The following is a 14,415-nucleotide window of genomic DNA, read 5'->3' as shown; positions in this document are numbered from 1 at the left end:
GAGAAAATGGGTCATAGGGATATTTAAAGACCTGCCCAGGTTCACATTCCCTACCACTCAATTATAATACCAAGAAAAAACGGGGGTCTCAAAAAGCCACTAGAGTAGCTCGCTGGCTTAGACTCCTCACTGAAGATGCAATGGGGAAGAAATGTGCAGCAGAATTGGAAGCCCTCTTTCTGCACACGCTAAATGGAAGGGGCCCCTTGGATAGACCAGCTGCCATAACGAGGGTCACTAGGAATACAGGCTCTACAATAGATTACACATTAGTAGACCCTGATCTATTTTCTTATATTAATGATTTCCATATCCTGGAACCGGTTGAAAGCTACCACTATCCCCAGGTCTTCACATTATCGATTAATCTAAAAGGGTCGGAGCAGGCGCACCCTCTAACATTGAACACTCAACTTTTTAATTTACAGAGATTAAACTGGAACGAAGATAACATTTCTAATTTAATGGAGACATGTCGGTTAATGCTCTCACCATCAGCAGAAGCTCAAGACCCAGTTAAAGGCCTGGGAGTCCTTCGTAGTTAACATCAACAAAAAACACCAAAACAAATGCAGAGGACACAAAACAACGAGAAACGGAGGAGAGAAGTGGTATACGTAAAAAATGCGCTCAATCCGGGGATGCCCTAGGAAACATTATAAAATATGGAAGAGGTGGGCGGACTACAGAGGCCTTGACTTGGAACCGCCAGCAGAACCCGAGGATGTGGCGGGGGAGACATTGGCGGCAATGCATGAGGAGAGGTATACACAGTACTATTCGATGTTATGATTTGGAACAGTACCATACACGCGCGGTGGACGGGGGTGGGATCCGGGTGGGGGGGTTGTTGGGGGAAGTTGGGTGGGGACTGGGGGGGAGGGGAGGGTGGGAGGGGTGTTCAAAGGTGATCTGTGGTGTGGAATGATTTATGTCTCTTGATCTGATTGCAGTAGTCTCCTGACTGTGGAGTGCTGCACCTGTGTTACACCTGATCATTGTCAGAAATAAATAAAAATTATGTTTTGAAAAAAAAAATTAGCTCAATAAAAAAGCGGCTGAATAGATACCTAAGGTCTATTCGAAAAAAGGACCCCCACTTATCACAACAAACTCTCAAATCGATAGGAAATCTAAAAAAGGAGCTAAAATGTGAAACCAAGGCGGCCAAGCAAAAGTATAAGGAATACTTGGAGTCCACCATACTCCATGCCAGCAAGCAGCGGAACTCCAAACAGTTCTGGGCTAAAATAAACCTCATGCTAAATGGCAAACAGTGGCAGTTTAACTCGGACATGACAGATCAAATATGGAGCGCACACATCGATTCAATATATAATCTCACATTGGACACGCACATAGATAACACAACTGCAAACCCATTAGAGCCCAATTCAACCCCCAGTTCGAGAACAACCCCAGAAGCTTGGAATCCCAGCTTGCAAAAAGATTAATCTCGCACCCACAGTCTGGTACGGGTGGTAGCTCCAGTCTCGGACCCAACACAGTCATTTCAAATTAAAGAAAGCTGTAAGTGTTCCATTTTGGAGCATACAGGAGAAACAGCGCAGATTACCCCAAAGAAGGTTCTGAGGACTATAAATCACCTGAGAGCGGATGGGGCCCTGGACCAAATGGCCTACCCAACGCTCTATTTATGCAAGATCCTACATTTTGGTCCAGTCACTTATCCCCCTTGTTCAGTAACAGCTTAAGCACCGGGAATATTCCTGACTCTTGGAGGGGCAGCATTGTACAACCGATATACAAATCGGGGACTCGCTCAGACCCTAACAACTACAGGTTAATAGCCCTAATAGACGTTGAGGCCAAGATCTACGCATCCAACTTATTGGCAGATCTGGAGATTTGGGTCAGAAGTAAAAACTTGATCCCAATGACGCAAACAGGATTCCGGGCCGGCATGGGTACCCTAACAAACTTATCAGCACTAACTCTCCTAGCTAAGAAAGCAATAGACAACTCTAACATTCTATATACATGCTTTCTCGACTGCAAAGCTGCCTTTGATAAAGTGCCAAGACCTAAATTATGGGCAAAAATGAAATCCTGGGGCGTCTCTCCCAAATTATTGGGAGCAATCATCAATTTATATTCCCATACTTGGGTCCAAATAAAGAAAAGGAGACAGTCGGTGCCTAACAAAGAAATTTCCAACATTTAACGGGCTAAAGCAAGGATGTGTGTTGGCTCCCAGCCTATTTAACATCTACACCGCCGACCTAGAGCTCGAACTATGCACAGTCCAGGGCGATCCACCGAAACTGGGACAAACACCCATAGCGAGTCTCCAATACGCGGATGATATTGTGCTTCTTTCACAAACCCCACTTGGTCTACAACGGATAGTCTCTCAACTGGCGCTGTACATCTCTAATGCACAATTAATAATAAATCTTAAAAAATCTAATGTCCTATGTTTCTCCAGCTCTCGCAAAAAACGACCAAAATTTGTTTGGAGGATAAATTCTTGCATTTTAACCCAGGTGGATAAATACAAATATTTGGGCATCCTATTAAAGTACAAACACCATTTAGACCATGGGAACTCAAAAGCAAAACAATCACATATGGCTCGGAAATGATGGCCACCAAGGACTCTACTTTGTTAAACCTTGCCCAATCAAGATTGTTTAAAAAACTTTTCTCAATTCCGCGACATATTTCCCAAGCACAAATACGCCTGGAATATGGTTTAACAAATCATATTTCGGCTAGACAAGGGGTCTTGGCCAAATATTACTGGCGCATGAGGGACACTGAAGAGAACAGGCTTGCCCATCTCTGTTGGGAAGAGGTCTAAAAACAGGCCAGGCAAACCAATTCCACGTGCAAGTCTCTTAGGCAAGCGCTCCTATCTCTAAATCTGGAAGAAACTTGGCATTCACCAATGACATATACTGCTTTTAAATGAATCACCAACAAAGTCGTCAAACAAACATCGCTGCAAATAGACAAAGGATTAGTGGCTGGCAAAAGTCATGCTTGGTTCGTGATGCCAACATACAACCAACTGAAACAACAATCCTATTTACAAGAATGTTTCAGGTACCACTACAAGAGGAAACTAAGTCTACTGAGGTTGGGGTGGTTCTCGAGCAAAGACCTTACCCCTACATGGCTACGGACCTGGTCAACTTTGGATTGTCGCCTCTGTAACAAGGGAGCAGAGTCGTTACTGCATCTAATATGTATTTGCCCGGCCTTACAAAATCTAAGAAAGATCCTCCTGAAGCCATTCTTAAGAGAAATACAAGTCAGGACCTGCAGGGCGGCTGTGATAAAATGCCTCAGCGGGTCCTCAATACAACTTTCCTGTAAAACCATAAAATTCCTGGCATTAGCTGCTCAAGAGATTGAAAAAAAGACGGCAGCAAAAGAGGAACTGGGACTTATGGACTCCCTGTAGCTGGACACAGATCCTCCCTTATTCTCCTTACAGCCACCCTTCTCCCCCCCCCCTTCTTTACTGTTTTTATACATTGCAAGCATTTTATTTGAGATAAGAGGGGACAGTTATAATCAAATATAAGCCCCTATTTGTGCAGCACCCCCTGTTATAACAGTCAGTTGCAGGCCCCTACACCTCAGCGAGAGGGTGACAGCCTTACAATAGTCCTACCCCTGTTTCTTTTTACTTTTGTACATTTAAAAACTCTCTCCCCGTTTTTACTTATTATGTATATTTGTGCAAAATCGCTCAGGACATGGGGGCTATTGTTGTTTTATGTTGTTCTATGCTGATTTAAAGATGCTGTTTTATGTTGTTTTATTCTGATTCAAAGATGCTGATGTATCATATGGTGGTAAGTTCCACCCTTTTGTGATTTTAACAAATCAAATAAAGTATTCTTCTTCTTCCTCACTGAGTGAGTCAGGACACAAGTTACCTACAAGGCTACAAAGACAGGAAACAAGAAAAAGAAAAGAGCAAGAGACAAGTGATTACCAGTGAGATCCACATACAGCTAAATGGATTCCCATCAATGTATTGCAGTGATCAATCTTCTCATTTGGTCATCCATATGTCAGGATGTATGTCTCTTGATCATAGAGACTTATTGCCATACCCACGATATTAGGCTGAATTGGATCAGACCCACAATCACCTTAGACCATAAGTGATAGATCATATGAGAATTCAGTGCAGTGCAAAAACACAAAAGAGTGGTGAATAAAATAGGGTGAGGAGGCGAAAAAAAGTACTTTTCATTAGAATATCCCCTAGTTAAAAACAAGAACAGTGCAAGAATGCAGTTTCAATAAATAACTGCAAAAGGGCCAACATGTTACAGCGAGTAGGGAACCAAATCCCACGGCTCTCTTCAGGGCCTCTGCTCTCTAGCTTTGCTACTGCAAAAAAGGAGTGTATAAAAGTGAAAACTTAAATATAAACTGGATATTAGTGAACATCCAAGGAAACGTTAAGAGGTTGGAACAGTTACAACCTGATTGTACTCATCCTCCGCATCAAGGAATGTGGATAGCATCCAGCTTGACCGGGGACTGGACCTCACCTCACCTGGACCAAGCTCAGGAAATGGAGGCCCCGCTCTGTCCGTCGTTGTCTCAGACGGAACCTGAGTCAAGGGGAAGGCCTAATTTAGGAAGACAAGGATCAACAGGTGGCGCAGATTTAATGGTTGTCAGAGCCCGCAGGAAGAACTCCAGAGAGATAGGCTCAAAATAACTCAGCTTTACCTTAGGTGGAGACATCAGAATCTCTTGGTGTCTTAACCCAGAGTTTTCCTCTGGTCTTAAACCCTCTGACAAGCTGGCTTGAATACTTGCAATCTTAGTGTAGAAACAACGGAAGAGCTATTCTGCCCATTTTATAGAAGCTGGATGGGAGCTTACACATGCAGAGGGGACAATAAAGCTCTTCACAATCGAGAAATGCATGGTGTGCAAAATAATGATGGATTGCGGAGCGACCCAAGTAATTTCGAGTGGTTGAGATGAATTAAAGCATTCTATGCATCACTTTTTGTCTACTTTTAGAAAGTTGGCATTTTCTTGTCTCAACCATCTTTGCTTTTTCCAGTGTCCTAGGTCACATGACTGCAAATGACCCTGTTGTTGGGGTTTGCGGATTGTTTTCAGACAGTTAACACACAGATGGGCTTAACCACTTAACCGCAGAGGCAATTCTGCCGCGGTGCATCAGTTTAGCAGAGTGGGCGGGCCCACGGTGACCAATGGACGCGTGCAGCACTACGGAGGAAGAAGGGGTTAGGTGCCCCCGACACAAAGGCTTGCACCAACTTTAAATATTGGACCTCCAGAGGCACTCATCAGAACCCTCCTGGACATGTGGAACTTACAGACGAAGGACTGCATGGCTGTCAGAGAACTGCCCTCCTGCTTAAAGAACTGTCTTGCTGCCTGAGACAGAAGATTGGACTTCCAGGCTAACCAGAGTGACTCCACGGGTCAGTTGGCTGACCACCTATGTGTGCTGCAGGGACACAACACTTCGGAAGCCTCCCTTCAACTGACCAGCTGACCTGCTGCAACTGGAGCTGCCTGGACCTGCAACTGTACCTGTCTGAACCCTGCCGGCCTCTGCTGGTGTGAGTCCAAGATGGTCCAAGCGGTGCCCTTTGCTGCCATCAGATTGTTCTCCTCCTGGAGAAAAGGTGAAAATTCTGACGTTTGGTTCCTTGAAAACGGGGCTGTTCCCACTGAAACTCTGCCACCCATGATGAACACCAACGCGAACCTCTGATGTAACTTACTCTTCATACCAAAAACAACAATCTGCAGTGATCGTCAATGCAAGACATGCACTTCGCTCTACAGCCGTGACAGCCTGCGAAGACTACCAACACAAAACTACAGCAACGACTGACTGTGACGCTCATCCGGCTCTTCATGCAACAGTGATAACCGTCTGTGATGCTCAGTCTTCTCATCCTTGTGTACTCCAGGGTGGACAGAACCCTTTGCGCCAGACTTACAATATGAGGTGTCAGCTGAACTAATCTGGTCCCTGTAGCCAACCTGCACTGAATTGCGGTCAGCCTGAACTTGTGACTTTCCACTGTCTAGCACAACCAGATGACCGCGAGTGGCACTTTGTGCTTTTATGCACTATTTGTTCCTAATTGGTTGTAGTGATCGGAAATTGTCAGTCTGATATCATTTTATTCATTAAAATCTATTCTATCCTTTCAAAATTGGTTTGGGATTTTTCATATGTTGTTTTCTAGCTTTCTTACTCTTTGTGTGCTGCATAAATACTTTACACATTACCTCTAAGTTAAGCATGACTTCTAGAGTGCTAAGCTACAGAGTATTAAGCGCACATTAATTTAGTGACTGTTTTGTTTCACCCTGACAAGGTTTGTGGTTGTTACCTGAGTTGGGGCTTTCACCCCCTAAACCTACAACACAATTTCTCACATACACCATGATGCCCTTAACTAGTTGTCCATTGTGTGCATCAATCATATACAAAGCAAGCTACTAAAACCTATATCTTTAAAATCTGAAAAAAATTCATTCTCTTTGTAGTCCTAATTCTAACCTGCAACGGAAATGTACAAAATAGAATTACTGAAGGAGCGAGTTTACAAATATTTACTATTATTTTTTGTTTTAATTTGTTTTGTAAATTGGTCAAGTTCAAATAAAACATTCACCTGGACTTAGATTATAAACAATCTCTGTTTTCTCTGTTGCAGATGAAGAACATGAAAAAAAAAGACAGTCGGATGAAAATCATGAATGAAATTCTCAGTGGGATCAAGGTAGAGGGAGATATTGCATATTATTTTGGGGTTTCATAATCAATAGTGGATTTCTCTTTGTAATCTAACAAATTGCCTTTAAATACCTCTGCCCTTTGCATTTTTAGGAACATGTCAGGAAAATGTTTGATATATTTTGCTCAGCCTATTGCCATTTTCTAACCTTGATTGTTCTCCTTGTTTCCTGCAATTGCTTTCTTCACCATCCTCCTTTTAGGTGTGGGATTGTCTGTAACAAAGTTTGTTTTTCTTAATATGCTAATTGTGAGAAAAAGAGAAGACGGTTGTTTTTATCTTTCTTATGTTTTGTTTCTTCTTTTGTAAATTAAGCATGACTATAACTGTTTGCAAACCCCTGTCATGAAATACAGCAATGGATGAATGTGAGACCAATAATAAAAATGCATCAGAGTGTTTGGAGAGCCTTTACTTCTGATCTGACCTAATGTGCATAAGACTTAATGTGCATAGTAGAGCTCTGTGAGCATTTACATCCCACTTCCCAAATAGCTGCTTTTGGACCATATATGGACCTCTTCCCTTACATCATGGACAGAAACTAGATAGCTGGAGCTGAATTGAAAAATCTACCTGTTGCAGCAATACAGAGCAAATGGTCTGAGGCAAATGAAACACATTGTTTTCTTTTCTGTGCATGTGAGAATCATACGCCTAATGATGTGCTACATTTATAAATCCTACATACGGATCTAAACACGAATTACAAAGAGGCTTAGGTGTTAGATGATGCAGTGGGGCCATCTAAGTTTAATTAACTCTAAACAAATCTAACTTTCTCTCTAAAGAAATTGCCACTTTGAGCAACCAGGCACTTCCAAATCCACCAGTTGTACTCCATCCATAAGCATGTACCAGTAGTTGGCATGTATACCTTCTGTTTCTTCAGACATACACTCTACATAATGTAAGTGGATAATCATATAGAAAACAAGTCAGACTTATATAGGTTTTAATGGCAATTGTTCTGGTTTGCTAAATTTACCATGCTAGAAGACAGATTTCCTAAGCCATTCCTTGCTGTGTGTCATCTGTGGCAATAGTGGGCGAAGAGAATTGTCCAATTTAATTAACTGCCGCAGGAAATATTTATTTAATAAGGTTACTGGTCCACCCTCGATCTCTCAATAACCTTAATTGAAGTGAACTATAAATGTGTTAAAATATTTTAGTGAAATTCCAGGCGCTGTTAGACCTGTTTGCAGCAAAGTATTCTAGTACTTTATCGAGAATTGCATTGCTTGGTCACATTGCCAGCATATAAATTCTATTTAATGGTTTGTTTTTAGTTCCAAAGTTTGTATGTATAGAAGATATACCAAACCTTACATAAAAATCCTATTAAATGTGAAGTAGCTTTAAACATGTTAAACATGTTTACATTAAGGCACCAGAGTATCTGCAAATTTCTAATGTTTTTATTTTGTGAATTTAGTATGTGTGCAAGTATTTGGATTTGCCACTTAAAGCCTACACCTGCTCACAGAAAAAAACTTTTTTAACAGGTCCAAGGCGTCCAATCTGCTGTAGCCATCTGTACAATCAGATTGCAAAATACCATGCTTGAAAACCACCCTCGGCTTAATTTCAGAAGAGGGAAGGTTGTCTGCCACATCCAATTCTTGACTTGCATCTGTCAGTCACTTATAGAGCTGACACTTGGAGATCTGTTCATATAGTGTTGTACTACATTATTTCAATAAAATACTCATTTGCATGTTGGCACTTTGGAGCTGAGAGCATCATTGTTTGAATGAATAGAAAGAAATGACAAAATACTTAGATGGTGTACTATATTGTTTCTTGCAGCTTCTGCAAGTGCAAGTGAAGTTCATGAATTAACAGTATTGAATTTCAGCTTTGGAAAGCCAAGTAGAAGAAGGCCCCCCTTCCCTTGTGCCTGGACATGACCCAAAGAAGAAGCCTATATGGGACAACATATTGTCAACCCCCACTTTTCATAGTGTATGGCACACCATTACGTTTCCTGATTCAGTAGAGTACTACTGTGTAAGCTGCTTTGAGACCGGGAGTCCATTAAAATTAGCTTTTAGTATGTGTCAACAATTCTGGAGCCTGGTAAACGTAATTAATGTAAAATTCATGTTATTTTCTTCTGATCCAATAGATCCTAAAATTCTATGCCTGGGAACCATCATTTGAGAGCCAAGTGGAGGATATCCGAGAAAAGGAGCTGCACCACATGCTGCGTTACTCATACTTACATTCAGTTTCATTCTTCATCTTCACATGTGCACCATTCTTGGTAAGAAAAAAATATTCCAGGCTTTTCTACCCTGGGATAGCTAAATAAATCATACCAAATGTATATCTTCACAAATGTGATGGTGGCTCGAAATACCTGCCCATATTGCCACTTAATTGACAGTAAAAGGCAGATTACTACTCTTTGGAACCTTTAATGCATATACGAAATGCTTTCTTTTGTACTATAAGAGTATGTTCATCCGGTTTTGGGGGTGTAAATTCTGTGGAAGATCAAATATTACAAATTAAAAAGTCAACAAATATTAAATAATAAAGCCTACTATCTGGTACACTTTATGAGATTCATTTCACTGAAGCTGTAAATAATTGAATTGACGCTCAAGAAAATGATCTGCTCTTTCTGCCTAGAATTCCTTGAAAAAATAGCACAATACTAATATTCAAAATGGACCCTGCAAAGCAGACTGAATTTCTTTAGTACACACTATGAACTTGAACTACTCAGGTACAATTTGTGATCTGCTAGCCATGAAGTTGAATATAAGAGCCAATCTAGTGTTAGAACCCACTTCTAGGAAGAAGCTTTTAAGCCTTCTCCCTTGGCAGGCGGATGCGAGAGTTTCTTAGTTTGGGGTCTTATCCGAAAAGTTCCACAGATGTAGTTCACAAATTCCCATGTAAGTTTATATAGAAAAACGGAGACAAGAAGTGTAACAGCTATTGCCAAAGAGTAACAAATACTATATATATATATATATATTACCTACTGGCGGTCGCCAGTAGGTATATATAGTTAGGATTTTTTCTCTATGGGATTTTTGAAAATTCTATGTCTAATAACTTTGGCGTTTGTGGACGGAATTGGCTGAAATTTTCAGGAAAATGGCACATTTTGTTTCTGAGCAGCCCTTGAAAATTTGGGGGGGGTTCGTCAAGGGGGGGCCGAGAAAAAAGGGGGGTCCCAAAACGTGTTTTTAACATTGAGTTTTCCATAGGGCGGTTGGCCTCACTTTTAGCCCGAACGGCTGAATGGATTTGCACGAAACTTGGCAAAATTGTAGGGACTGGTAGCCCGATGTGCCTTTTGTAGGTCTCAATATATGTGCTCCAGTGGATTTTGAGAAATTAACGTTTAAAAAAAGATATATATCTGTAACAGCGGACCGGGCAGCGCTCCAGTACGCGTACTTTTCGCGCAACGGAGCTTTGTGAAGCGAAGCTGATTGGTTCTCCGGCGTCTGTAAACATTCCAAACAGTCCGTAGCGGCCGCCATCTTGTCTCTCGGTAGGATCGAGAGACAAGAGGAGGCCAAAGCGAAGGGGCAAATGACCATAAGGGGGAATAGTAGATCCTCGCTGACCCCCTAGGTTTGATGTGGAGGTTTTAAAAGGGCCCCGCGGGACAAAAAAAAAAAATAATAATAATAATCGAACGGCTGAATGGATTTGCACGAAACTTGGCAAAATATTAGGGACTGGTAGCCCGATGTGCCTTTGCTAGGTCTCAATATATGTGCTCCAGTGGATTTTGAGAAATTAACGTTCAAAAAAAGATATATATCTGTAACAGCGCTCCACTTCGCGTAACGGAGGTTTGCGAAGCTGATTGGTCATTCTGTCACTGGGCTATAGTTGGGCTACATCTGGCTGATATTTGGGCTACATTTGTTTTTTTTGTCTCTGGCGGCCATCATTGGGCTACATTGGGCTTCATTGGGCTTCATTGGGCTACATTGGGCTACATTTGGGCTCCAACATATATATAGGCCAATGTAGCCCAATATATATTTTTCAAAGATAATTTTCGTAAAAAACACTGGAGCATATATCTTGAGACATAGCAAAGGCACATCGGGCTACCAGTCCCTACAATTTTGCCAAGTTTCGTGGAAATCCATTCAGCCGTTCGAGCTAAAAGTGAGTCCAACCGCCCTATGGAAATGAAGGAAATGAATGGGTAATTTGTAATTAGCAAATAGCTCATCGCAAACTAGGAATGGTAAAGAATCGCTATTTATTCCTTAAAGTTCGCTATTTAGGAAATGCAAAAAACTTTGATGATACATATGGCGGTTCATCTCTAACAAGATAAGAAGCATAGGGATAGATTTATGATGACTGGCGCATCACCAGGGATGTGTTAGTCATTCTGTGCCGCTGTTCCGTCACCTATGGTGTGCTGCATTTACAATGCGGCGCATCATGGGGCAAAAACAGCACAGATGCGTGATGTATCTGTGCCGTAAAGGTGGCGCATTGCTGGAGTTGTATCGCAAGTGTGATGAAGCTCCAGCAAGGGTCGGGGTGCCCCTGTCGCAGGGTTCCTGTTCTCACACAGAACTGTGGACAGAGGATTGGAACCTCGGCGAATTAGGGTGCCCCAAAACTCACCTTAGTAATCAAAAACCCCTTAGCAAGCTAGGTACAGTGTCACATTGGATATAACAAACTCTCAATGTTTAGACAATCCAGAATATGAAATTATAGTACCTCAGGATACGTGGAACTCATGAACAGTCGGTCGTTATATATTTCTTAGAAACCAGAACATGGAGTTAAGAAGAACACATGTGTATTTGAAATGTTTATTTACTAATGCCGTCTTCTCAGGCGTAGTATCTTAGATAATACAAGTACACATATTATCAGTGGCAAAATTACCAGCATAGTTACTAGTACATAAAAAGCGAATGGTGACAGTATGTTAACATGCTGTAAATGAATAAGAGTTAGCAACACTTATAAGCAGCCGCGGGCCGTGGAGGGAGTTACGGTGGGGCAGGGAGGCGGGAGGGGGAGGGGGAGGGGCAGGGTGGAGAGGGCTCCACCCTGCCCCTCCCCCTCCCCGCCTCCCTGCCCCACCGTAACTCCCTCCACGGCCCGCGGCTGCTTATATCTCACCCTCCCTAATACACATATTATATTATTTGCTAAGAAGGTCTCTTTGTGTTGGTTTAGGGCGTGCCCATACTTTAGTGTCTTAGATTTGAAGGAATCACATCAGCATACACCAGCTCTCTCTTCATGTGAACCGCATCAACTGTTGTGTATGTGTGTTCGGCAAAGCAATATAAAACCCGCCTCATGCCCAGAATTGGCAGAAGTTGCACTTATGTTATGAGTATGAAGTCGTGGAGATCAGACCTCATAACAATTCTGTATCGTGTTGTTCTTGAAACTTCAGCACTCGCTGTACAGATATAGTTTAACAAGCAAAGCAGATAGTAGAGCAATAACATATTATTCTCATGTAAACCACGATGAACTACTAGGTTGAAAGCTAAAGCAACAACTAAGTGTTGTGTGCAGAAGTTGCAAAAAAGGAAAAATGGCGTTTAAACCGGTAATGAGCCCATGCTAACTTAACACGGTGTAAAGATATCCAGGACCTAGATGACACCTCCTCATGATCCGGAAACGAACTGAATAAGATAATAGAAGTGCCATCTCATGAGAGCAGATTGCAAGTTTATATGTGGACGGTCCGCAAGGTAAAGCATTAAAAACTAGGAAAATTTAATGCTAAAGAAAAATAAAACAGCCAAGTACTTTATCGAGTCTTAAGCCAATAGGCAAGCTAAATAATAAAAACTTGACAAATAAGTCAATGAATTGTCAATGAAATGCTAGTACTCAGCATATCAAACATGAAAAAGGTCTATGACATAACTGTGTATGCAAAATAAGCTGCAACAGCCTCCAATAGGAAGTCACCGTCTTCATCCGAAAAGAGTTCAGCCATCCAATTTAAAAGCGGAAAAGAACATACGTGCTCTTCCAGCACCGGATCCTCTATCACCATCAGAGGACAGCTCGGTGGGTTTTCAAGAAAGCTCTGTTCCAAGAAAGACTGTGTTGCCGCCAGTAAATTCCAGGGACCAATTAGTCCATGCATCAATGCCACAGCCATAATCCTTTCGCCAGGACAAACCAACTCGTGAGTAATGATAGGAGTCATCAGCTGATTAAAGTCGACGTCAGGAGAAACCGGTCCGCAGAGACACAAATCAATGGCCCAATCGAAATCACAGGTCAGGCAGTGAAATACAGGCTGGACACAGGTGAAGTAGGAGAATCGAAAAGATAATCCATATGCCGTGCTTAATATCGCCAACGGCATTGTGCCATAATATTCTAGCATGCGATTGCGGAACAGTGTCAGCAGCTGCAGGGCGGGAGCTTGCACAGGAGGGACATCCATATTTAAAAATGTAAAAAAGCACAAGAGCGTCCGCTGGTAATGCAAGTAAAAATGGGAATCCACGAAGCAGAGTGGAAAAAATAGAATGAAAGAAAGCAGGGATGACTCCAAAGATTTTCTCAAATGAAGTCACGAGACCACTGGTAACAACTTTAAAAAAGTGCGCCAGGGCCTTTGTGGAGGACGCGTTAAAGATAGTCCGAACCATCTTGCTGAAATGGAAAGGCAAATCTGTATTGAAAAGGGTCTGCACCTCTGTACGGGTGTTCGCTATGTGAAGCACGAAAGTTTCACGGGCCGAACTCAAGGCCACCTCTCTCTGAGACAAAAGAGCTCTTATTCTTGCCATGCCGTTGAAATCTGCTCCCAAGGTTGGTATTTGTGGCGAGATTGAAAACTCCCTATGTTCATGTGTGGGAGGAAATAGAACATTTCTGCAGCAAATAACCCGTTCACTTACTGTTACGATAAAAGGAATACTTTTAATTAACCCAGAACAATCTTCATTATTGAGCATCAAATAACTACCATTTTCCAACAACTTGAACGTGGGGATGATAGCAGGAACTGGCGTGCCTTGCAACACGCAAGCCATATTTGGTCGGTGTTTGTTGCATGAACCGTGTAACTGTATGTGCCTACACATTAGTGAATGATGTGGCGTCTCAGTGCATTCCTCTCCATTCAGATTAACTTCTTGATCATCTTTGAAACATCTGTATGTGTATGGAAGCGACCAGACCTCATGAAGAAAAGCACTACCTAAAGGTTCATAACGACCTATTGGTATATATTTCATACAATTTGAAAACTTATATAAAGCAAAAGGCAGCGTTATTAAACCGTGGATAAGGCACGTTGCCAAAAAACCCGCAATCCTCTGCTGATGATGTCACTGAGCATGTCATGAATGATGTAATATGTGACATCATCAGCAGTGGATTACGGGTAATAGTATCTCTAGTTTACTCCCCTATAGCTGTCTTTCTTTTAACATAAGTGTCTGTCTGTTTCCTTCCCTTATACTTACTGTTCTTTTTTTAAAAAAAAATTTTTGGTTCACTTCCGGTTCGCATACCGGCGAGCGAACTGGGAAGCGAACTACGAGAAATAGAGGTTGGCACAGTTCCAAATATTGTACCAATTTTTTAATAACGGGGAGGTAGTTCTGAAAAGAACTTTTTTTTTAATTGT

General features: G+C 41.9%; 1 protein-coding gene across 1 annotated transcript in view; it reads left to right on the top strand.

Moving 5' to 3' along the window:
* ABCC2 (ATP binding cassette subfamily C member 2) overlaps positions 1-14,415 on the top strand; it is a 678,688-nt gene that overhangs the window by 398,278 nt on the left and 265,995 nt on the right. The window contains exons 10-11 of the mRNA XM_078643538.1: positions 6,708-6,773; positions 8,920-9,057. Of these exons, the coding sequence (XP_078499664.1) occupies positions 6,708-6,773; positions 8,920-9,057 (204 nt within the window). The remainder of the gene's footprint in view (positions 1-6,707; positions 6,774-8,919; positions 9,058-14,415) is intronic.

This window comes from Lissotriton helveticus, chromosome 5_1 (assembly GCF_964261635.1).
Source record: "Lissotriton helveticus chromosome 5_1, aLisHel1.1, whole genome shotgun sequence".
NCBI lineage: Eukaryota > Metazoa > Chordata > Amphibia > Caudata > Salamandridae > Lissotriton > Lissotriton helveticus.
Note: the sequence above shows the minus strand (reverse complement) of the source record. Positions and strands in the feature narration are given on the sequence as shown.